General features: G+C 40.0%; 1 protein-coding gene across 3 annotated transcripts in view; it reads left to right on the top strand.

Moving 5' to 3' along the window:
• KIAA0825 (KIAA0825 ortholog) overlaps nucleotides 1-27,009 on the top strand; it is a 413,025-nt gene that overhangs the window by 86,026 nt on the left and 299,990 nt on the right. For all 3 annotated transcript variants that reach the window (XM_061622304.1, XM_061622313.1, XM_061622323.1), the window contains exon 4: nucleotides 5,183-5,858. In XM_061622304.1, coding sequence (XP_061478288.1) covers nucleotides 5,183-5,858 — 676 coding nt within the window. The remainder of the gene's footprint in view (nucleotides 1-5,182; nucleotides 5,859-27,009) is intronic.

The following is a 27,009-nucleotide window of genomic DNA, read 5'->3' as shown; positions in this document are numbered from 1 at the left end:
CTGACACTTGTACAAAGTTGAATAATATTGATGAAAAACCCCTTGGATTTTTACATTGTCTGTCAACATCTCATCTCCTTCTTGTATCTTTAAAATAAGATTTTTTTGTCGTTCTTTTCTTAATTTATATGCTAACAATTTCCCCGGTATATTTGCAAATTCAAAAGTCCTTTGTTTAGCAAAGTTTAGTTTCCTTTCAATTTCTCTAACTGTCAACATTGACACTTGTTTCTGTAACATTTTAATTTGATTTACAGTAGAAGCTTTGGTTGGATTCTTTTTCAATTCTTCCTCTTTTTGTTTTATTTCTTCCAAGATTAATTGCATTTTCTGTTGTTTCTTCTTTTTTAATTCAAAGTTACATTTAATAAAATATCCCCTCATAAATGCTTTACTTGTGTCCCAAACAATATTTTCATCTGTTCCTTTATATAAATTGTGTTCAAAAAACTCTTTTAATTTCTTCTTACATTCCTGCACTATTTTATCATTCTGTAATAAAGATTCATTTAGTCTCCATTTAAATCCAAGATTTTTTTTTAAAGTTAATATCACTGGATTTTGATCCGAAAAAGTACTTTCTCAAAATTCAAAATATGCCCCCTGATCCAAAAAGGTTGGTGACCTCTGCCCTAGAAGATGGCCTTCTAGCTACCCTAGTGGATAAAACTAAAAGATGAGCTTGTCCTTTTTCAAGCCTCATGTGGCTTCAGTCTTAGGCATTAAGATGGCAGGATTACATCTATTTTTATATCAAGATTTTCATTTCTTGGACCTAAGGAACTCTTGGAACATGTACCTTAGCAGGGGTTAGTTCTCTGTTGAAGTGTGTTTGCTAAGACGTACACATGATGGTGGATACAAACTGAGATGCTGTTCTGTTTTTTTTCTGCCTGTGCCCTGGCAGTTCAGTAATAAATGGGGTATATACTTTAAATATAAGGCAAATTTGCTTTTACTCCTTTCTTCAAGAGTTACTCATTCTGGAGAGTCTTTGAAGATCTTTTTAGTAGACTCAAGGACAGAGGGATGCTTCTTTCTCTCTTCCCTAATCAAGAGGAAAAGAAGTCTCCAAGCCTTTTATTAGTTTATCCTGTCCCTTCAAAGAGCAGTTTAAATGTTGGGATTACTGGGGTGGTACAGGTTCTGTTGGGATGACAATATCCTGCTAGTGCACAGATATTTGAAAAGTTTCACCCAGCTGGAAAAGCATTTCCCATAGATAATTGACTGCTTTCAAAGCATGCAGGTTGTTATCTCTTCTAACCCACCATTGATGTTGTGGATCAGGTTCCTCATTAGAGAACATGCAGGCTTTGTTTGTGTCCTTCCAAGATTAGTGTTAAGGAAACAAGATCTCCAGGTGGCTAAAAGAGAGCATTACTCAGGCCTACTTGGCACTGGGGAAGCAGCCTCCAGGGAGCATTACAGCACATTCCCTTAGGAGTGTGGGCTGCTTTGTTAACATTGAGGGGTAAGGGTAATTTTTCTATTTTGAGTATTTGTAAAGCCCCCACATGGGCATCTGTACTCACCTTTACCAAGAACTACAAGATAGATTCAACTGTGCTGGTGGTGCAGCATGTGGTAGGAACCTACTACAAAAAGGTTTGGGTAGAGGGCTGCTAGTTCATGGACACACCATCCCTGTATAGTACTGCTCTGCTACATCCTGAAGGTATTCAGTGTCTTCCAGAAGCCTCTGCTGAAAACAGAAATTTCTTACCTGTGAATTTCTGTTCACAGAAGGTTCTCCTTCCCAAGAAAGCTTTTTCATGCTATTGGGTGATATAAGTCCTTAGGTCTTTTACTGCCACCGTACACGTCAGAAGGTGAGTAGGGTATCCTAGGTTCATTTCTGCAACCATTCCTCTTAGTTTCTCTGTTTGCCTTCAGTTGATTTTTAATGTATGGTTCCACACATAATGTGTAGTAGTCTTGTTTTATAATTCCAATCAGTTTTTGAGGTGTTGTTTGCTACTTCCAGTTTTGTCTGCGAAATGGTAGGCTGCTCCTCCTGTAGGAGGAAACAAGTTTGCATGGCTCTGCTTCTGAACTCCAGTAGGAGCTCAATAGTGTTCCTCTGGAAAGCCTCTGTCAACAGACTTTCACACGTAAGAAATTTCCATTTTTTTCCTCTTGAGGGACCTTGACTTAATTCTATAAAGTGTTAAGGTATCTGTGGCTAGTCATACAGTCCATGGACTAACTGTTTTATGTTTTATGATCTGCTTGTACATAATTGTGTACAATTGTGAGTAACATGGATTGTGTCCATGGTTATGATCATGGAAATTGCTGTCAGCCATGTCTGTAATTTCCCAAAGAACACATTTAGTTTGCCTGAATTGCCAGAAGGCCAAGACTGCTTGAGCAGTCAAAAGGTACTATGCAAATCAGCTTTTATTCATTCATTAATCTTATCCCTTATATACCCAGTCGATCACTACGCTCTGTAGGCGAGGGCCTCCTGCAGATGTCATCTTATCAAGAGGTCCGTTCTGCACAGCATAGTGTGATGGCACCTACCCTGTGGAACTCCCTACCCTTAAATATTAGACAGGCGCCATCTCTGTTATCTTTTTGGCCCCTATTGAAGACCTTCCTCTTTCAACAAGCCTTTTAAGTTGAGACCTTATCCCAGGCTGCATCTGTGTTGGAATTGCTTTTTAATATGTTTTAGAAACTTTTTTAAAAAACAGTATGTTTTTAAAACTTTTTTTAAAAAAGTCTTCAAAGCTTTTAAAAAAATGTTTTTAAAGTTGTTTTGTTTTCATGTATTTTAAAGTCTGTTTTTATGATGTTTTAGTGCTTTTGTTTGCTGCCCAAGCTCCTGCTGGGAGGAAGGGTGGGATATAAATCAAATAATAAAATACATCAATCAATCAATCAATAAGGTCTTAAGAGAGATTTTTTTATCCTTACTACTGTTTTAGAGTAGGCTGGAATTTTGCATTTATACCTGCATGTCTAATTGATTTGAGTTAGATTTATGCACATGTAAATGAGTGCAGATTAAACTCATAATTCACTAATAGGCAAAAAAAACCCTTGCAGTTTAAGAACGTACATATAGCCAACAGATATTTCTATCTAGAAAGCAGGAAAATTGGGCAGCTCTAGTGAATGCATCAGGGAAGCAGGAGTTCTGACCTCCTCTCTGAGATATTATACCGCCCTACAAATTGGTCAAAATGCAAACATAATTTCGGTTGGTCTTTCACAGTCCATTCTACTTCCTGTGTAGCTTGGAAGAATTTGGTAACATGTGCCTCTGAACTGCTGAGAGTTGCTAGGAGATGCCCTGTTCCCCTCACAGAGCTTCAGTTAGAGCAGCTGACTGTTAAACCACTCTGGCCACTGGAGCTCTGCAAAGGAATAGGAGTCTCCTCTTAGCACCCTTCTCAAACTACACTTCCCAGGATTCTTTGGGGGAAGCCATGACTGTCTCAAGTGAAATAAAGGTCTCACATGGGTGTGGACCCCTGATTAGCCATGCCCAGCAGCTGCGAGTCTGGCTTTTAGAACACTGACAGTTTGTTCTTACTGAGCATGCCTTGGCTTATCATTGACTTTAATGTTAAATTTCTTAAATTAATTAAAAATCAGCCATGCATGTTTTTAAAATTTAAACTGCAAAAGATGAAAGTCAGAGTATGGGGCAAGGTCAATAATAGGATTACAGGTACTCTGTGAACATGGCTGATTTTTAATTAATTTCAACAAATTATGAGAACACAGAGAAAAAAATCCAACTGGGTTTTTTCTCCTTCTCTTTTTACACTTTGAACTCTCACTTCTCTCTGACTCTTTTGTGTATCGCCATGAAAATTTAGAGGGTGTTAAGGAAGTGTTTGTGAGTTCAGGACTTTAAGTTTTGTAAGGTTTTGTTTTGAAATGAGCTTATGGGAAGCATCAGAATGGCATGGGGGTATTTTCAATGTAACATTGCGGAATGTAAAATCCATGCTGGCTATAGTATACAGCCACTCTTGTGGCTGTATAACGTCTAGACTCCACCCGGAACAAATGGGAATGTATTCCCTTTTAGTTGTAGGAATTTCGTCATAACTTACTTTTAAAAGTCAAATTCCCATTTTTCTTCCAATTTTCAAGACAATGATGCTTCCCAGCATAAAATGAAATGTTCAACCTCCTCTCGGCTTTTTGTGTCAGCAGTAGGACAGAGTTGGCCTATGGGAAGAGTGACTACTGTAGATGTCATTGCATTTCGCATTAAAACAATGTGTGCTTGATATTACAGCATTTCAAATTACAATTTTTGGCAGCCTTTACATGTTAAGGTGAATATACATTTTAAAGCTTATGACATTATTGGTGTAGGGGGTTTTTTTGTGGCAATTTCATGTTTTACTATTATTTTGTGCTCTAAGCTAAAGGATGCTGCTTAGGTTTTTGTTTGTTAACACAAACTAAGGCTGCAATCCAATACATGTCTACTCAGAAATAAACTCTATTGGGTTCAATAGGACGTACTCCTAGGAAGTGTGTAGTGGATTGCAGCATGAGGCTTTACTCACAACCAAACTTTATTAACTTACATGCAAGCAAGTATATGCAGATATTGTGGTTTACAGTATAATTAACCTATCAAAATATTCTACCAATATTATTGTATATATCTTGAGACTTCTTCATGGATTCTTTTGCTCTAACAGTTGTTGTTTCAAGGACCCTTAAAGAGATTCAGGAAGCCCTTTATATGGAATGAGTGAAATTTGAGACTTGTTTGTTGTTGCTTTCCTTACTATATATTTGTTTCAGCTGACAGGAAGAATGGTTTGTTTGTTTGTTTGTTTTATTATTATTATTGTTGTTGTTCTTATTCTTATTTATTACATTTGTATACCGCCCCATAGCAGAAGCTCTCTGGATGGTTTACAACAATTAAAAATATTAAAAACAAATATACAAATAATACAAATTTAAAAACAATTAAAAAAAACAATTTAAAAACACATGCTAAAATGCCTGGGAGAAGAGGAAAGTCTTGGAAAGTCTTGACCCGGCGCCAAAAATTTCTTTGGTAAATAAAATTTATATATTGAAAAATGTCATTTTGTGGGTAGTAATTAACAAATAATTTGCATCATTTTAAAGAGAGCCATTATTGACTTTAAATAAAGTTATTCACATAACATATTATTGCTTGTTTTCTTAGCAAAGCTTACTGAAGGATGAACAAAACCAGGAAGAAACAGTTCTTCACTTTCTGCTTGATCTCTCCAGTCAGTGTGGTGTCTTCTTTCCCTGTACTCCAAGTGGAACATCCTTTGAGTTTACATCCAGTACTTCCCTTCACGGTGTTGAAGACAATTCAGCAGTGGATGCTCAGTGTATTTGGGATGATGTAAGATTATATCTTCGGCGCTTCTTAGTAAACCAACTGCAAAATCATAATGAAACAAAAACTGCTGCTTTTCAACAGCAGTTGCAGTCTAAAGCTCAGTGTCTACAACAGCTTTTATTTCTTTACCCTGAGACAGAAGTTCTAGTGAAGTATCAAAAACTGCAGAATAAATTGGTTAGTGATCTTTTACAGAAATGTGTTCTAGAAAGCATTGGTGAAACAAACTTTGAAAAGATGGTTCATGGTTACAAAAAATCAATTCCTTCATTGTGTGCAATGATAAAAGAAGATTTGTACATACTAAGTGGAATTATTGATCCTTCATCAACACTGAAGTTTATTAATGAAACTTATTTGGATACCATCACAAAAGAAATGACAATTCTTCTTGAAACACTTTGTGAGCTTCAGTTTAAAGAAAATACATTACATGGTGTTAAGGCAAACAAGACATCAAAGAAGCACAGAGGAGTAGCTCATGTTGGGGGTTAGTGGCCTTTTATTTTATGCTCATTAATTATCTTAATGGTTTTTATCCTTTCATTTCTCATACAGGTGTTGACAGTGTTCCAGTAAGGACATAAGTGCAGGAATATGATAGCGCCAAGCATTAAGTGGCAATGTAGCCTGCTTTCGAGAATAGAGGAATGTACACTATGATTGTTGTATTGAATGTATGCAGACCATAGATATAGACCCACACCAGTTTACCTCAAGTCACTCCCCCTGTTATCTTCATGTGAACAAGGAGACTGGACATACTTTGTTACATTTTCACTACTGCACATTAGATCCTGTTTGGGTGAGGAGTTGAAAGCAGCTTCAGAGATTTGGGTAGTTAAGTCCCATTTCAGTTGTATTGTTTATAGCCAATGGCCACTATACTATATTTATATATACAACACACAATGTATACATATATATATATAAACAAAGAGACAATTGATCCAATAAAACAGGGATAAGACCCTGAAAGTACAAATAAACAGAATTTAAAACAATTCAGTTAATTTAAAAGTTCCCGTATGGGTCAGTTCTTATCCTTCTCATGTTTGCATCTGCATAGCCATGTGCAATAGGAGGATTTGAAGGTAAGCCTCTTTCTCAGCATCCAGCAAAGAAGAAAAGTGAGCTGCTTGTTTACTTTGATGGGATTGTTCTCTTCCTCCACAGGAAGCTCAGTTTTCTTGTTGCTGGGTGCACAGAAATGCAGTGATCTGCTGCTCCCCAGAAAGTATAGGGAGGAGAGGCCACAGATGAGGAACCAGAAGATCTAACCTGGGAAGGGGTATTGGTTCCCCTCCCTGTCTTAAACAGCATTGGCTCTTTTATTTAAATAATTGGTTAAGCTGTTTAACATCTTGAATTATTTTTTAAAAATAGTTACTAGGTAATATGTTCTAAAATATGTCAGCTAAAAATGCCACACAGACTGGAATAATGATAAAGCAATGAGACACCTTGTGGATGAGTTGAGAAAGTGTATAATTTTGACTTCATTTTTATTAAAACAATTTTTATCTTGCCTTTTGAACTGAAAAAGTCCACAAGGAGGCAAAGATAAAAAAGCAACAATTACAATTATATATATTATCTGATGTATAATATATGTATAATATGTATACTGTAATTATAATATAATAAAAAAAGCAAACAACAATCTTACCTGAAATTCTGCACTAGTAAACAAAATTAAAAAAGAACAAAAAACACAAGGAAAAAATCCCTTCTTTGACTGCTCCACTGAGAGTTTTTATCAGCTTTAAAAATACCAGAAGGGAAGAATGAACTTCCTCTGAGAGGATGTTCCAGAGTCCTGGTGCTACTGGTGAAAAAGCTCTGTCCTAGGAAGCCCTCTTGCAAATTTTTAAATTAGGAGGAGGCCTGGAGCAGAGCCTCTAAGAAACAGGTTTATGTGGGAGTACATATGTATCATAGATTCATATTTACCCATATGTAGGCTAATCAAGTTTGTCATTATTGGTATGTTGAAGGAGCTTTGTGGAATTATGTGTTTGTATAGTCCAACCAACAAGGGGGTATCAACAGCCATTGAAATCTTCTACTTTAGGCACTAGTATAGGTGATGGCCCCAGAAGAATCACTTGGAACTAGTAAAGTGATGCAATGACAAGGAACAAATATTGTTTTTAGCTATTTAGGATTTTGTATGGAGGATAAATATGTTGACCCATTAGGCTTTACTACCACAGGTTGTTTTTCATCAAGTCTGAAAGCTACATTCAGACTTGATGAAAAACATCCAGAGGTAGTATTGCCTAAGGGTCAACAAAATATTGGTGCCTACCAATCTTGTATTCATGTGGGCCTTGGTACCTTCCCCTGAGCCTCTGAAATGCAGGGCCTCTGTTGGTGGAACAATAATGTTAATACATGAAGCACCTCAGAAGAGAGATCTTTCCATAAGCTCAACAGAAAAGGCCCTGTCATGTGCCACTGCCCCTGAACTTCACATGGTAATGGAATCACATGTAGGGTTTCCTCTGTAGATCTTTATGGGCACATTGCTTCACCTATTGTGTTCCGTCACCTGTTGGGTCCCAAGTCATTCAGGGCTCTATTTGGGCTCAGGATAAAATTTGCAACCTGTGCAATTCTTTTAAGACTGGTGTTAAATAGGTCTGGCCAGCCATGCTAGTTATCACCCTGGCCACTGTGTTTTTCATCAGCTACAACCTCTGGAATGTTTTCAAGGGCAGCCCCAAATTACAATATTTGAATCTGGAAGTTACCAGAGCATAGATAACTGTGACCGGGCTATCTCTGTCCAAGAAAGTCCATTACTAGTGAACCAGCCAGCTGGAGCTGGGAATAGGTTCTCCTAGTCATTGAGGCCTGAGCTTCCAGTGCTAAACCTGGATCCCCCAAGCTTCCTAATTGCTCGTTCAAGGAGAGTGCAACCTTGTCCAGAACATATCTCTCTAATTCCCAGACCCAAGAACCCACAATCCACAATACTTCCATCTTGTTCCGATTTACCTTCAGTTTATTGGTCCCATTCATCCTGCTACCACTCTCATCCAGCATCTGTACTGCATCTCCTGATTCTTGATGGAACAGAAAGAGAGAGAGAGAGTTACGTGACATCTACATATTGATGTCACTTCACTCCAAATCACTTAATGATTTCTCTCAACAGCTTCATATAGTTATTAAATAGCATGGGAGACAAGATTGAACCCTGTGGAGCACCACACATAAACTCCCATGAGATGAAGCAGTAGTTTCCCATTGGTACTCTAGACAGGTAGACAGGTTCATGACCAGACAGATAGTACTGTATGTTTTTGTCACAAACTGAAAGCTGTTTGGGGGGTTGAAAGTTGGGATAGACATTTTCTAAATAAATATATATGTAGCATGACTAAGTATCACATATGAAGAACAGGAAGAAATCAGCAACCAGTACAGATTTCAGAGCAGAGGTATTATGTGCTGATAGGGTCTCACTTTTGTCAGCATCGTGCCACAGCATTCTGTACTAACTGTGGGTCAGGTTGTGCTGCATGGGGATTTCTGTGACCTTATCTGACTGGCTGCCAGGATTTCTTTAGTTTGAGTTTTTGGTTAGGAATCCTGATTGTTTGTGGGATGCTTAGTTTTCTGCCTTACTCATAGGAATCTTGTTGTGGTTGGTATGGTATTGCAAAAAGAAACCACTGTTTTTCTTCTTCTATTTGCACTTCCTTTACCTTTATCCTCACTCCCTTTCATCCGTAGAAGCAACAACAGTGGTTCCATGCGCTCTACTCAACCTTCTTAAACCCACTGATTATGCACCTTGTTGCTTGTTTCTTGTCCAATAGTGGTAAAAGAGAGTTCACATACTGGGCAGCGTGGCTGCAATTGTTGTTCCCAAGCTGCTGCCTATGAAGGTAGACCAAATCATGTGTGCTTTCTCTCTGTCAATTATATTCACTGGAATTGGGTTGGCTGATGAAGTGAGTTTATAGCAGCCCACAGGGGAGACAGAGAAGGGGAGAGAATCTTCTTATTCATTTCTCATACCTCTTTCTGAAGTGAAGGGTCAAATCTGTAAAGAAATTTGGATGTTAAAAGGTAGGGTCAGGGCATGCCAGGCAGGGGGTTGCCAACCCTATTTGGATATGGATATCTTTGCAGAGGATCCCTAGTCAAGCTTTACCAACATCACAATCCAAACCATATCTACTGAGAAGGAAGTCCTATTGAGTTCTATGGGGCTGAGTCCCTTAGTAAGTGTGTTTAGAATTGCAGCTTTTCGGGAGTATTCATCTTTACTCCTGAGTGCTCCCATCTAACATCTCCACAACACTAGGCTCCTTTCTTCCTACAATGGCCTTCTGGTGACTGGCCTGGCCTGACGGCACTTAAATCCTTTTTGCCAGAAGTGAGTCGGCTAGATTAAATGTTCCCTACCAGACTCCATCTTTCAGCTAAGATTTCTATCTTAATTTCCAATCAGATAAATGTTGTTGTTTGAATTGTATGCACCAAGCAACTGTGGTTGATGCTTAATGTATCATGCTTAATGACTTCACTCAGACTTGCCCTGTAACATCACTCAGACCCACCCCATGATGTCACTCGGACCCACCCCATGAAGTCACTTGGACCTGCCCCATGACATCACTTGGACCCGCCCCCAAAATCTCAGGGTTTGGGATGCTTCTGACCTGGCAACCCTAACTCACGCTAGTGCTTAAAGCTCTAAATGACTTAGGCCCTGTCTTATCTGAGAGACCGCCTCCTTTCCTACAGACCCTTTCAGATGTTAAGATCAGCAGAGGGGGCATTCTTGGTAGCTCTGGTACTCTCAGAGGTTTTGGGATGATGGCCCGGGAGAAGGCATTCTCTGTGGCAGCCCCTAAGTCATAGAATTCCTCCCCACAGAGGTGTGTATGGCACCTTCATTCTACAGTTTTCAATGAAAGCTGAATGCTCTTTACCCTGATCTTTGACGCCTGAGGTGTATGTTTTCAGGGTCCACCCACTTCCTGTGATTGTAATCTGTTTTAATGGTTTTTAACATTGAATTTTAAACTGTTGTAATTCACCCTGGGGCATGCTGGTGAAAGGTGAGTAATGATGATTACACATGTACCAATGCTGAAATATCTGCACTAAGCCAAGTTCAGGGTGGTGTTAATATTCAAAGCTCTGAACAACCTGGGACCAGAATACCTAGCAGACCACCTCCCCCAAAAGAGATCAAGGTGATCTTTAAGAAATTCTGAGGAGACCAATGGATTATCCTTTGGTGACAACATGGAAATAGGCCTTCTCAGTTATAATACCCATGCCCTGGAATACCCTCCCTCTGGAAATTTGTGAGGTGGAGACAGTATTGAATGTTACATGCTTACTCAAGTTTCTTGGACTAACCTCTTCATTTTTATCTTTTTATTTTGTATTCTCCTCAGTTTTATTTGTGACATACAGCAGCATTTGGGTTTTAGCTCATAAGGACATTTTATTGAATGTTATACTTTCATTGTTTTATGCCAACCACTTAGAGATTTTTCAAGCCTAATTGTGGCATAGGGACTGGGGGGGGCAGAGCAGGGGAGGAAAAGGTTAATCCTCATATGCTGCAACCCCCTGTTGAAAGTCCATCTCCACATGGAAATTAGGCTTGAAAACAACTTAGTGGTGTCAATGGAAGGCTGATCTCCTGTGCATGTGAAAGATGGTATCAGGTGGGTAGCTAGCTCCACCTAGCGGTTGAAGGCAAAAGTGCACTGCTGAACTTTTACTGCAGGTATTTTATTGCAGGTATTTTCCAGTCTGTTCCTATTCTTGCCTCAGTTCTCTTTTGCCTTCACTAAGCATGGTTGAGTCCTCTCTGCTCCGTTGGTTCAACAGTCACGACACCCTCCCCCATAGGCAGCCTTTCACCTGGACCGAGCCATGGCTCCATTAGCCTTCCTCCTGCAGCTGTCCATTTCCCATGCTTCCGTCTAAGCAGGATGCGACGGGTGGTAGCACCTTAAAGGGCCACAGCAACGTCAGCTGCAGGGGGCGCAGATACATCTTTACCTGTTATACTTCTGATGCTGTTGGGCCCTGTAAGACCCACAGCTCGTTGCTCCCATGGGGAAAAGAAACCCGCAAAAGGATAACCCCACCAAAAACCTGAAACCGCTCCCCCCCAGCTTTAGATGCAGCGTCGGCACCTGTACCTAGGCAGGCTTCAGGGCCATCTCACGTTTTGGTGGCACAGTCAGGGGCAGCGATGGCCTGCCCCTCTACCATCAGGCATGAGGCTGCTGAGGCACAGGTCACGGTGGGCAGGGTGGCTCCAGAAGACATGGTGCCTAGTACCATCAACATGGCCAGAAGGAACAGGCAAGGCCTTGATCAGCAGGCAGGAGCCACTGGGAATACCTCCCACTCTGCTACCTGCAGTACACAGAGGGATCAAGAATCTCTATCTGAAGAAGAAGGCAATCAGCCTCACCCTTCCTTGGACTCCATTTTTTCTACCAGCTCCTCTCCTGAAATATTTACTAGGCTCGTGGCGGAACCAGTACTTTTTCAACAGTCCCAGGAGGCAGGGGGGAAGACTCCAGCCATCTAGCCCTCAAGCTTAGCCTATTTAGCTGCAACTCTCAGCTCATTCACTACAATAGCTGAAGGAACAGCTCAGGGATTCTCTCTTAGTGGATCTAGCCAGGGATCTATCTGCATCATCTGTCTCTGTGCGAGCACTACCACAGGACAGATCAGCGTCTGCACCCCCTCAGGTACCATCTAGACTGCAGATGATGCAGGGCCACACTACAGACTGCTCATTTATGAATATGCATCCACCGCTGAACCTGGCATCTCCAGATCCATATGCCATGGCCCAAGGCAGGCATCTTCAACCTCCGGAGGATGCACATCTCAACCCTGACAATGATTTAATGATCCTGGACGAAGAAGAATGTAGTGGGGATTCTGAATCTGAAGAGGTTTCAACCACTAGGATTTTTCAGGAGCCACACTTCCTCCCACTCCTGTGCAAGGCTATGGAAGCCCTTACTTTGACCTCTACTGGGGATTCTTCTGATCCTTCAACATCAAGGGTTTCAGCAGTGTGTCCAGATCAGAAACCAAAGTCTAGAGTTCTGAAACTCCGTTCTTTTCTTCCCAAAGTGCTCAAGTTGGATTTTGACATTCCATTGCAATTCAAGAAATCAGTCTTGATTGCCAACAAATATTATACACTGGAGCAACACATTATGGACCAGCTGCAAGTCCCGCTCATAGACGCTCCCATTGTAAGCTTGTTGAATCCATCTTTGAATCCAAAAGACTCGGATGCTCACCTTAAAGACACCACAGAGCGCAAAATAGATCAGGGTCTCAGGAGGATCCACGATGCTAGTGCATTTTCAATGAGGGCAGCGGCAGCATCCTCGGTGTTTGCTCAGGCCTCCCTTCTTTGGTTGGAGGATCTGCTAGACAGCCCACAACAGGATGCGGCCTGAGTCCGCAAGTCTCTGCTGAAAGTCTCCTGGGCAGTAACCTTCATGGCAGATGCATCCATGGATGCCATGCAGTTTGCAGCAAGATGTTTGGCGGCAGGCATCTTCATGCGAAGAACCCTATGGCTGTGCCATCGGGAGGCTGACATCACAGCCCGCTCAAATCTTGCCTCAGAGCCATATGTGGGAGGCAAGTTGTTTGGGGGTAATGCCTTAGCAAATGTCTTGGAATCTAAGGAAACGAAAAAGGCTGTGCTGTCCTCCAGGAAAAGATGACAGAAGGTCCTTTCGACTTTCATTCCACCCTTACCTATCGTCAACAGTCCTTTTGAGGCTCCAGGACATACGGAAGAGTAAAAGACACCCCCTCCAGCTGTCCCTTCTGGAACAGACAACGCAACCAGCCTAAACCACAGCAACATTTTCCCAATCACTCTGGATTCTGGTCCCAGTCATAGGGAAACGTGTTAATTCTGATGCCAACTTCCTGTCTGTGGGGGGCCATCTCCAATGCTTTGCGCACCAGTGGAAGGAGATGTCATCACATCAATGGGTGCTACACACCCTCCGGTATGGCCTAAAGTTGGAGTTCACTTCCACCCCTCTGGCAAGATTCATTCCTTCTCAGCTATCAGCATATCTGGACAAGAGAGAAAGAGTCTTGCAGGTGGTTTCCCATCTGAATCAGATTGCGGCTATAGAAGCCATCCTGGCATGGGAGAGATTTTGGGAAACTACTCACTATTCTTCACTGTCGTGAAAAAAGATGGATCATTCAGGGCAGTACTTGATCTAAAGAACCTGAATGAATACATTGGATTACAAACTGGGAGACCAGGGTTTGAATCCCAACATAGCCATGAAGCTCACTGGGTGACCTTGGGCCAGTCACTGCCTCTCAGCCTCATGAAAGCCCTATTCATAGGGTCACCATAAGTCGGAATTGACTTGAAGGCAGTACATACATGCATGGATACCTTGCTGTCTATCAAAGAAGCCCTCAGAAAGGAAGACTTTCTCTCTTCAATCTATATCAAGGAAGCACACCTCCACGTTCCTATCTTTCTGCCACACAGACGCTATCTCAGATTCGCAATCCGTCTGGTTCTCAGGCACTTCGCGGAGTTCAGACGGTTGGAAGTGATGCTTGTCAGAACAGGCAATGTTTCATCCAAATCTTATTTAAACCATCAAGGGGGCACACACTCCCACCACCTCCAGAAGGAAGCCTCTCTCCTCTTTCAGTGGGTAGAGAAGAATGTGACTCGATTTCAGCAGAATACCTCAAGGGGGGGAGGACAACATTCAGACACACTGGCTCAGTCGGGAGAAACTGAATCAGGGAGAATGGAAACTTCACAAAAGGGCCTTTTAGTAGATAGCGACACGCTTTGGCAGTGTACAAGTGGATCTGCTTGCCACCAGTCACAACTGACAGGTAATGTGATTCTTCTCCAGGTATGTGGTGCCAGAGGTAGAAGGGATAGATGCCTTGACATCCCAGTGGCCTCCAAGCCAATTGTACGCATTTCCACCACTGCTGATCATTCCCCAGGTAATCCAGAAGATCCCAGCCAAAAGGGCGACAGTTCTACTAGTAGCCTGTTGGTGGCTGAGGAGACCGTGGGTCCTGGATCTCCTCAACCTGTCGGTGGAACCTTCTTGGCAAATTCCCTTAAGGGAAGACTTGCTCTGTCAAGGACAGCTTCTTCATCCAGACCTGGGGTGGTTGGCGCTTCATGTATGGCATTTGAGAGGAAGCGACTCTTAAAGACAGGCATCCCTCCCCAAGTACTGGAAACTATGATGGCTCCTAGACACCCATCCACCATCAGAATATATGAGGGCACATGGAAGACCTTCTTAGCATGGTCGCAGAGAAAAGGAATTCCCACAAGGAAAGCAGGTATCACCGAGATACTACCTTTCTTATAAGATGGCTTATCATTGGGCCTCAGACCAAAAACCCTGAGGCGCCAGGCTTCGGCATTATCATCTATACTCTTCGGATCTCCAGACAACCCACTCAGATCTCATCCTTTCATCAAACATTTTCTCAGGGGAGCAACTATATCAGCACCTGACCTGGGACCTGCAGGAAGTGTTAACGCCCCTTCAAAAACCTCAATTTGAACCTTTAAGTCAAGTTACTCTCTGTCTGCTATCCTTTAATGTCTTGTTGCTTGTGGCCATCACTTCAGCCCGTAGAGTGTCTGAGCTGAATGCCCTATCTGTGCATAAGAGTTTTTGTGTGTTCCATAAGGATAGAGTAGTCCCACGCATGGTTTTCTCCTTTTGTCCCAAAGTTCTGTCTACCTTCCATTGCCAAGAAGAACTGGTACTGCTATCCTTCTGTCCTAATCCTTTTCACCCCACAGAGAAGGCTTGGCATTCACTTGACATGAGGAGATCCTTTAAGGTGATTATTTCTAAGACAAAGGCAATTTGAAAAACATAATTTGTATCCTTTCACCCAGCATCTCAGGGGAATAAGGTTTCCACTTCTGCACTGGCTAGGTGGATCAAAGCATGTATTTCCTTGGCATATACCGCGCTAAGACTGGCCAGTCCAGCTGGAATAGTGGCTCACTCCACGAGAACGGCAGCCACTTCAGCGGCATTTTCTTGCAATGCCTCCCTCTGATAGAGATTTGTAGGGCAGCCACATGGGCCACTCCTAATACTTTCATTAAACATTACAAGGCAGACGCCTACGCATCGACTGAGGCAGCTTTTGGAAGGAGAGTGCTGCAGCACGTCCTCTCAGACCACTAGTATTTGCAGCCCAGCGATATTTCCACCCTACATGGGTCAGCTTTTGTATGTCCCACCTGATACCATCTTTTACATGCACAGGAGAAGAGACATTTGGTCTTACTGTGAGATTGGTCTTCTCTGTGCATGTCAAAAGATGATATCAGGGTTGCTCCCTAGAAGGGCTAGGCTGCCATCTTGATTACGAATAGGCCTTTGGCAGAGAGTGAATGAGTACTGTTGTCTTATACTGTTTGTGTGATTTCTATCCTGCCTTACTTGTTTATTGGCTTGTCATTGAGAACTGAGGCAAGAACAGGCACAGACCAGGAAGTGAATACAAAAAAGGGGTCAAAAACCAAGATGCTGGAAAATAGGAACTTTTTAATTTTTGATAAAACCCAACGCGTTTGTCAAGGATTATCAATACATTGGCACAGTCATTAACCAAAATGGAGACAATAGTCAAGAAATCAGAAGAAGGCTAGGACTGGGGAGGGCAGCTATGAGAGAACTAGAAAAGATCCTCAAATGCAAAGATGTATCACTGAACACTAAAGTCAGGATCATTCAGACCATGGTATTCCTGATCTCTAGGTATGGATGTGAAAGTTGGACAGTGAAAAAAGCGAATCAGAGAAAAATAAATCTATTTGAAATGTGATGTTGGAGTAGAGCTTTGTGCATACCATGGACTGTGAAAAAGACAAATAATTGGGTGTTAGAACAAATTAAACCAGAACTATCACTAGACTCTACGTTGATGAAACTGAGGTTATCATACTTTGGACACATAATGAGAAGACCTGATTCACTAGAAAAGAAAATAATGCTAGGAAAAACAGAAGGGAGTAGAAAAAGAGGAAGGCCAAACAAGAGATGGATTGATTCCATAAAGAAAGCCACAGACCTGAACTTACAAGATCTGAACAGGGTGGTTCATGACAGGTGCTATTGGAGGTTGCTGATGTCCCATAAATCATAATCGACTTGAAGGCACAAAACAACAACATCATTGTGAGGAAAATAAAATCAAGTACTTACAAATACGTGGATGAATTTTAAATAAAGAATGAAACAGACTCTTGAAAGCCTTATTGGTATAATACCCTAGGACCAGATATTTGTTTCTAGAGATAACATGACTTTTTAAAAAGATTGCAAAAGAATTAAGCTTGCTACTTTAAAGCTTATAGTAGGGGGTAAGATGACAGTAGCTATGTTACTGAAATGTCAGTTGAGCTGAAGGAATTTCAAAGCTGCTAGCATGTCCGAATACCTTACTGTTGCTTCAAATCACTTATTAATCCCATAATGCAAAACTCAGCAGTAGAATCTCATTATTGATCCCTGTTATTTTAAAAAAACTATTTAGGACTTTATTATTCTTGCATGTATAATTTCAGAGAAACCAAAAATTACAGATAAATTAATATTTGTAGTTTAAATATCTATTTTTACAGAATACATCATATATTATATATGTCTAAATCTTGCAAAAGTGATGATTCATGTCTGTGACTGGATTTTCTTATCCACGTTTTGCAAAGAAAAACAATATAAATTTTGGACTTTTCCATTTTTTCAGAATATTTCCAATTAGGAAACACTTAATTATTTCCATCTGAAAGCTTCCTTTGCACACCTGGGTGTTCTTCCTAAGGGTGAAAAGAACATCTAACTCACCATGCCCTCTAATTATTGCATTCTCCTCCCAAGTATAAAAGATGAAAGTGATTTACTCTTCAATCTGTTTTCTCTTGAGGGGTCAAAGGTCAGTCTGAGATTTATATATTAGAGTACTCTCTTTAATAAAGTAGTGTGACAAAGAAGTTGAGAGGGAATTATTAAGTTGGTTTTTCTTAGGAACATACAGTAGCATGTAAAGGAAACTACAGAGGGCTATGAAAGTCAAAATAAGGACTTCTAAAAGGTTTCTTGAAGAGATTCCTAAGGCTCCTACAGTATTGTTTGACAAGGAAATTGTTACATGATTCTTTACGTGACTCTTTTCAACACATAGGAGCTGTCTCCTGAGTAGAATGTAATTAGGTGCACCTTGGTGAGATACTATTCAGTTGAGCATTTTGTGTACATTCATTAATGCAAGACTTGGTTAGCTTTAGGAAATTATTTTTTAAAGAAATGGCTCATTAATTTTTTTCAGTGCAGATTATGTTGGTATCTGTGAGAAAGTAGTATTTAAATTAATGGTCTTGATGCTTCAACCTGCCCCCAGTCATATGTTCAGTTAGCATATGCTTCTCTCTCTCTCTCTCTCTCTCTCTCACTCACTCACTCACTCACTCACTCACTCACTCACTCACTCACTCACTCACTCACTCACTCACTCACTCACTCACTCACTCACTCACTCTCTCTCTCTCACACACACATATATACATATTTTAAAACATTTTAAAAATCTTAATTTACAGCAACCATGTTTAAGATAGATATTGATTTTTAAAAGTTAGCCTTCATGCTTACTAATCAATCAATCAATTAATTTATTTCAGTCCGTGACCAGAAAACATGCTTACTAAAGTACTGGTAATTTTTCCGTAAATGTGGTTCACCTAAAACAGTACTCAATTACCCTCCAAATATTTCAAGCCTGTTACTCCTTGGCAGGGAAGGAGAACTAACCAGCATTGGTAGAAAGCATATAATATTGCAAATTACCACTGGATAGCTTACAGTGAGGAAGGGTTGCCAACCCATCACCTGCAAAGGTATTCAATGGTGTTGCCAGCAGGTTGCCCAGAATCTGGGCTTTCATTTGAAAAAAAATGGTAAGTGGGTACAGGATGGCAGCCTGAGCTTTGGTTTAGGTTTGGCGTTGGGGAAAAAAACAGGGTTCTTATGCCTTTAACAGCTGTATGGCAGGTAGAAATTCAACAGTGTTTCCATAATGTTAATTTGCTGTGTTCTATAAATAAGGCAATAAAATATTTCAATAAAACCACCTTTTACATTGTAATTTAATTTTTTCTAGGTGTCAGGGCATTAGCATGTGTGTGGTATAAAAGTTGTCTAGGTTTTCTTTAACTTGCAAACTGCTTTGATGTTTTTAAAGGAATAGTAGTATACAAATATATTTATAAATAAATAAATAAGAGTAATAATTGGATTCTGTCACCAATTAATATCAAGAATGGTCTTCCAATATACATCTAATTTATAAACAGGCTTTAGAACATATTAGGGACAATAGTGCAATCTGATAAATTGTGAATAGACATTTTTATTTCAAAAATTACTACCCTGCTAAACACCGCTGAAAACCATTAACCCCGAACCTTTTCCATGGCTACTGATCTCTAGTCCATGTCCTTAAACTCTCTATTCTCAACCTGCATGTTGTTTTATCTTTCCGTTTCCCAGTTCTTGTAAGCTGCATTTAAAAGCAGAATAAAATAGACTAAATAAGCAAATGCCAATTTGGGCAATTTAGAACCATATGTTTTGTTCTTAATATTATGTTAATACTGATTCTGTATTTTAATGCAAACTGTGATAAGCCAAAACATGCAAAATACATGATTGGTATGAAAAAATCAAAACAGATACATTAAACAAAAATACCTTCCTAGGCAAGAGGTTGTTCCTAGGTACTCAAGAGGTTGTTGGTGGGCCAACTCCAGATGCGCTTGGAGGAAATATATTTATCTAGACCCATTTCATTTGGGTTCCAAACTGGCTTGTGGACTGAATCAGTCGTGGTTGTTCTGATGGATGACTATTACAAGGGGAGTGCAACCCTGTTACTCTTGTGGGATCTTTCTGAAGCTTTTGATATAATTGACTATGGTGCCGTCCTCTGTGAAATGTGTGTTGGGGGCACTGTGTTGTTGTGGTTTGACTCCTATCTGCAGGACTGGTACTAGAGAGTAGTATTAGATGACTGTATCTTGCCCCCCTAGCACTTGCATTATGGGGTGCTATAGGGCATTCTACTGTTCCCAATGCTATTTAACATCTATATGAAGCTGTTGGAACCAGTCATTACCAGATCTGGAGCTCACTATCTTTCAGTTAATTGTCCCTCATTCAGCCCATTACTGCATCAAGATACTGGTTCAGGACCTGCATGGCCTCATCTCATTGAGATATAACAGAAAAACGGAGCTTGGAATCACCAGCATAAGCATAAGCTGGTGATTCCAAGCTCCGATTTTCTGTTATATCTCAATGAGATGAGGCCATGCAGGTCCTGAACCAGTATCTTGATGCAGTAATGGGCTGAATGAGGGACAATTAACTGAAAGATAGTGAGTGGTTCCTGGGTTCAGGAGTTGGGTAATGTGTCTGTTCTGGATGTGGTTGCCCTCCCTATAAAGGAATGGTTTGGGAACAGTGTTTGATTCATATTTGTCCCTAAAAGGCTAAGTGGCTACTGTGGCTAGGAGCACCTTCTACTAGCTTCAGCTAGTATGCTAACTGGATCCATCTGTTGACTAAGATAGTCTGGTCAATGTGACCCTTTGCATTGGTAACCTCTAGATTGGATTACTGTAATGTGCTCAGTATGTGCATTACCTTGCGGTCAATTCAGAAGTTGCAGCTGGTGCAGAATGTTGCAGCGAGATTACTTGGTGAAGGGTCCTTACACATTATACAGCTCCTAAAGGAGCTGCACTGGCTTGCAATAAAATATCAGGCCAAGTTCATGATTTTGAACTAGAAAGCATGAACAACTTGAGACCAGCTTACCTGCAAGTGCATCTCCCTCCCCTCCTGCCTTGTTCGAGTATTGTGCTCAGCTGCTCAGGCCCTCTTGATTTTGCTGCAATCTCAGTGGCAACTGGGGGTATTGAATGAATGAATGAATGAAAGTTTATTACGGTCATATGACCAGCATAAATAACAGTTAAAAAAAGAGAACATACAATTTCAAATTGTACAGTAATCCAAAGATAAAAATATTTGTATAATAAGTAGTTATTAATATTAAAATTTAATTTGAATAATCGTATCATTCATAATAAAATTAAAATATAAGAATCAATTTAAAATATACCCTAACTCTAACACTTCTAAATTCAGATCATTAGATTATTTTTCTAAAAATGGACTATCAGTATTAAGTATCGCCTTTCTAGCTTTTAATACTGCTATTGAGAATTTTGCTATAAGGAATGTGATCCTAGTAGAATTATCATTCAATAGATAGTCCAGCGGACTCTTTCTGGTTCATACAAGATAGGGTTTAGAAGCGGCATAATAATCTGTTGTCTCAATTGATAGTAAAATGGGCAGCGCAATAATACATGTGCATTAGTGTCAACCTCTCCGTCTCCACAAGTACATAATCGGTCTGCATATGGTATTTTGTTAAAGCGACCTTCGAGCAAAGCAGAGGGAAGGATATTCAATCTAATCAGAGTAAACGCTTTTCTGTATTTATGAGAAGGTAAACTAGAATAGTATGACATTGGTTCGAAAAATCTTAGATTATGCCTATATCTCCTTGCTTGAGCTAATTGTAATTGGAAATCTATATCCTTAATACGTTGGCGGATATTCGATTGAGCAGTTTCTAAGTCCATTAATAATATAGTTTGGGGAGAGAAACCAAGTTTATGCAGTTTATTTTAGATTAAACTGTCCCATTTAGATTTATAATTATCTTTTAAAATATGTGATGCGAGACTATTTGGTTCTAGCATAAGTTTTAACCAATAGTTTATCCTATAAAATCAGATTCTTGATTCTATTAACTGGAGCCCTGATTCTAGGCGAATTACACAACTTGGGATACAAGAGGGAATAGCCATTCTTAAAAAGGAATTTTGTATTGTCTCTAATTCATTGAATTTATCACAAATAGTTGTTTGTATTCCATATGCAAGTTGTGGGATAATTTTAGCTCTGAAAACTTTAAGAGCTGGGTTAGGCAAACTGGGGGTATTGCCTTCTCTGTGGCACCTGCTTCCTATGGAATTGGCTCCCCAGTGAGCTCCAACAAGTGCAAAAACTGATGATACTTTGGTACATGTTACAATTGACTGTGCACTCAGACCTTTTCTGGTGTTTAATGACAGGAATTAATGGTGTCTTTTGGGTTATCAGTTGCATTTTATTTACAGTATTACGATGTTTTTTAAAATCTTTAATTTGTGTACCGCTTTGAGATGGATTGTAATAGGCAGTATATAAATGCAATTGTGGGGGGAACAACCACAGGGAAGGGGGTTTTCCCATTTGCTTTGCATTACTGTCTCTCAACTGTTGTTTCCTCAGGGACAGGGGTTCCAAGTGGTCTGTGGGGGGAAAGGTTTGGGGACCACTGCTTTAGGAGGCAAGCTGCCAGTGGCACAATGTTCAGGCCTTACCTCTGCAGCTATTTTTTTTCTAAAAAATCAAAACAGGTATATGAAATGCAACCCCACATTTCATGTATTGTTTAGTTTATAAAAAGTGGGCACAACACATTTCTTCTGCGTGAAAGAAAAACAATTAGATGATGTTCCAGCATCTAGTTATGCTTCATACACACAAAACAACATTGGATTGGAAATCCAGACACCATGGAATCCTGCATCCTGAGATCACACAGAAAATTACTGCCCACTATTCCCCACCCCATCCCAAATTCTTGGGGAAAAAATGAGAAGAGACAAGCGCGCAACACAGCAAGCATTACAAACCATGTTGTTTCTTAACAGCTGAATATCAAAATGTTGGAATTCATTATGTTCAATTAGCAAACATTCACAGTTTAGGATATCCTGATGAAGATGGAAGAAAAGACCTGGGAGACCAGGGTTCGAATCCTCACACAGCCATGAAGCTCACTGGGTAACCTTGGGCCAGTCACTGCCTCTCAGCTTCTTATTCATAGGGTCACCAGAAGTCGAAAACGACTTGAAGGCAGTCCATTTCCATTTTTCCAGCATGAATACCCTCTGTTACAGATACTCCATGAGATATGTCTATAAAGTTTAAATCCTGGGAATGCCAAAGTTGTAGACAGAGAGAAATTAGGGTGGGTTTTTTCCCCAGGCTTTCACATCAATGGCTACTAGCCGTGATGGCTGTGCTGTGCCACCCTAGTCAGAGGCAGCATGCTTCTGAAAACCAGTTGCCGGAAGCCTCAGGAGGGGAGAGTGTTCTTGCACTCGGGTCCTGCTTGCAGGCTTCCCCCAGGCACCTGGTTGGTCACTGTGAGAACAGGATACTGGACTAGATGGGCCACTGGCCTGATCCAGCAGGCTCTTCTTATGTTCTTATGTTCTTAATAAACACAGTCTTTCTTCATTTGCAGAAAAGACTACCAATGGCTGTTACTGCAGTCATCAGTTATAAGAAGAGTTAAGTGTACAGTACGCCAAAGTTCTGATTTTTCCAAGAGTATACCATTATCTAATAAGAAAAACTGTGGTGTGTGCAGGGTTTTGCAGTTGTTCTGTGCTCATCAATTTGCTTTCAAATTAAAGTATCATTCCTGCATATCATCAACGGATTCTAAAAGACATGTTAGTTCACTTTTCTTGCCATTAGCCTTTTGAAAGGCAAGCCCAGTGAGATTTTTTATTTCTTTGAATAGCAACCCCATGCTATCTCAGAATCTCCTTTTGAAATACCCCTCAGCTTCAAAAGTGGCTTGCCATGTGGCATGGCAGCTGCTGTTCGAGAAACACATGCTCCAAGCTCTCTTGAGCGCATGGAACTAATTGTACTGTTCTTTGGATACAAGACTATATTTTCACTGTGTTTGATGGAGTTTATAGAACATTGTTTATGAGTGCTTTATGGTTAGTGGTTCTCTTTCAAGAGGTTTGTGTCATCTTTTCTTAGGTTCTCTGAAGTTTATAGCAATAAGTATGAACTTATTGCAGATTTGGTACATACTTTCCATGGTTTGATATTGCAATCCCCTGTCACAGGTTTTTGTGATTTTGACGTGATGTACTGAACACACAGATACATATCTAGAATTTTAAATAGGGAAGTATACAGATTTTTAAAATTATTTTGATTGGAACCTAATCAATGTAAACTGCAAAACCCAGACTGGCTGTTTGGTTTCATTTGAATTTCTTTTCTCCCGTCCCTACTGATATTTTTGTATCACTAAGTTTTAGCAGAATTAAAGGGAGCTGGAAAGGTAACCATTGTTTTTAAAAAGGCTTAAACACTTTGATAATGGTTTACATACTTGTGGTTTCTCCTGGTGTGCTGATAGTTCTTTAGGGTTCTGTCATTTTCAATCATTAGAAAGTACATGTGATCAGTATATCTGAGAAACTTGTCAATGCCTTTTCACAGCAGAATTCTCTAATCTATTCTATTCAGCCCCCTCCCTCCTTCATCATTTCAAGTATAATCTTGATAAGACAGAGAGATGTCACATGCAGCTGTGTATAGCTAGCTCATACCACAACTAATTTGTGCAGGAAAAAATTAAATCAGGAGGTAAATTATTTCATGATTGCTCATTCCCAACAGAGTTGGGCATCATTCTGAAGAAAATATCAAATAATTGGTTTCAGGCTGTGTCAGACACATGCAATTCCCTTCGCTAATGGCTGTGTGAGGTAGCACTAGGCCTCAGGGGTCACAAAAGAACTGGAATAGCTTACTGCCAGGCACAGGAATAGAGAGACAGTGCACATAGGAGATGAAGTGGCAATAAGTGCAATCCATAGGGGAAATGTGCTTCACTTGGAGTTTAATATATTGGCTCAGAGTCTGGCAGTAAGCCATGCAACAATTGTTTACCTTTTTGCTAGCATATGCATCTGTTCTGTTTTGTAAACGGCACTTAAATCTCAGTCTGTAAATGCTGGAATCAATAACAACTGTTAAGGGATTTTCTTCCTTTTTCATATTTTATAACAAATGCAATCTACAAACAATGTTTCCCTTAGATTAACAAAGAGCAAACATTAACAAGGTCAAAGGGATTTGCTTGTGAACATTTTATAGTTCTTGGATGTGCAGTAATTATATCTTTGTGATTTGAATGTATGCTGTTACCTAGTCAAAAGTAACTATTTAGAAAAATGCTAGTTTATAGTAATGAAGCAGATTTTTAAAGTTCTTTGTTTGAAAAACTGTTGGCATTCTTGCTGTTGCATTAGATTGGAGTAGTATTGCAGCTACTATGCAGAAATGTTAAATTGCATTTTGAAGGTTTAGGGTATTAGGCTGCAATTCTGCACATACAGGCTGCTTATATCCCAGTGAAGTCATTTGTTATCTGCAAAACAAATTGTTTTAAATCCGCAGTTGTATTATCATTAACAGTGTTCTAGTATAACATCAACAAGAGCTTATTATGACTAGTGTGTGTAAAATGAATATCACATTAAAGAAAACATGCAAGAAAATTTTCTTCTTCTTTGGTTTTAAGAGAGATTATACAGATGATGGCTGACTTAAATGTAAGGTGACTTTAGTAGCTATGGCATCACTAAAAAGTTGGTATAACTGAGATCACAGAAACCATTGTTAATGGTATATATGCTTTTAAATCCCCGTTCATTGCTTTGAAAATTTACCTATTAAATATTGTTTGCATTATAACCTAATCAATTGCACATAAATTAATTTTTTGCTAATATTAGCTACATGTTGAGAGCATTATGATTATTTAAGTGTAATGTACAGCTTGAAAAATCTTTGGAAAGAATACAAATAATGGGAGAACATTAATGTGGGAGAACTGTATATGGGACTAGATCTTTTGCTTTGCTTTGTTTTGATTTCATTTTCACCATGGCTGTTCTCATTGCTGAAAATCAAATCTGCTTTTTAAATTGGTAAAGCAGGTTCTCTGTTGGGCAGTGGGCACTTAGAAAGGCGAGTTCACCATGCATGTCTCCCTTTGTTGGATCCTGGCCTTTATCAATCTTCTCCATCCTGGTCCCCCTCGTCCCATGATCGTTTTACTGATGTGAGTGCTGGGTTTGGAGCTCAGTGTATTCTACTGAAGGTCATTCTCTGTATTGTTTCCCCCTTTTTATAAAGTCATTTTCATAATGGAAGACTGGCTGTTCAGTTTGTAATTTCTATGGAACTTTTAATAACCTGCTCTTACATGGGTCTCCCATCCAGGACACTGATCCAGGTCTACACTAGCAACGTTAGGGTCATTTTACCAACCTAGTCTTGCTACAATGACCTCGAAAGGCTGACACTAACAGTGGTAGAATTAATATGGCACACTCAGCATGCTAAGCTTTCTCATGCTCGCCCAATCTTAATGTAGTTGGACAGGATTTCTTTCTCAACAGCTGACTGAATTATCAGAATATCCCCCACTTATCATTTCAGACCTGCTTTGAAAACTATTCCTTCTCATATCAGTTATGTAAAAAAAAGGTTTTTTGTAGGTTTTCCCCCAAGAGTTTTTCATAATAATAGTAACAACAACAAGAATAACTTACCTACCCTTCTCCCAGAGGTCCCAGGGTGGGTTACAGCAATTTTCAAACACATAATTAAAATAGTTAAAACCTAAACAACATCACAGAAAATAGGGTGGGTCCTAAAAATATACATTTCAGGTGTCGAAGGCCAGGGTAAAAAATGGGCAATGCTAATCCTGTTATTGTACCCTACCTATTTTTATTATTAAATTCCACTCATATTGTGTAATGCCCAAGGTAGACAGACCTAAATCTGTTTTTGCATAGCCAGGTAGTTTTTTTCATTCTCCCCTACATCTTCTGAAATCCCAAATGCTACTCATGATAGGCCAAATAGTCTTATTAGTCTGAGCTAATGCAGTGTGATAGAAAGGTAATAATAAAATATTGGAAGGGTCCTGTCACATCATAATAGTGTGATCCTTTCCATGTCTATTTAGAATCAAGCCCCATTTAGTTCTGTGGGACTTTCTCCTGGAGGAGTGTGTGTATGATTACAGGCTTAGTTTGTTTCAGTGCAGTTTAGAATTTGGAAATCTGGCAGAATGACACCATTTAAAAAATGAAGTGTAATCTACTAAAGCCTGCTGAAATAAAAGCAAAAGCTAAAAAAATTAATTGAGGCTTCTGGCACCTTTGAGATTGACTAAGACATAGGCATTCATGAACTTTTACCAAAAATTATAAGCTTTAATCAGACATTCTGATAAATTTAACTTTTTAGTGTTTCAGTTCCACAATTCAAGACTTAAACATATTCGGTTTTAGCTTAACTTCAAACAGTAGTCAGACCTTTATTTGTTCCACTTCTGGTGACTACAGTAGGGCCCCGCTTCTCGGTGCCCTGCTTTTTGGCATTCTGCTAATACGGCACCAGCGGGCGATCAGCTGGAGGGGGCTGGAGCTCCCCGCACTCCAGCTGATCGCGCTGGAGGAGGGGAAGATCAGCTGTAGCGCACTACAGCTGATCTTCTCCTCTTCTGGCGTGATCAGACTCCCCCGCTGGAGCTAATCGCACCAGAAGAGGGGAAGA

Source organism: Rhineura floridana, chromosome 1, assembly GCF_030035675.1.
Source record: "Rhineura floridana isolate rRhiFlo1 chromosome 1, rRhiFlo1.hap2, whole genome shotgun sequence".
In the NCBI taxonomy this organism is placed as follows: domain Eukaryota; kingdom Metazoa; phylum Chordata; class Lepidosauria; order Squamata; family Rhineuridae; genus Rhineura; species Rhineura floridana.
This window is presented reverse-complemented; position numbering and strand designations above follow the sequence as displayed.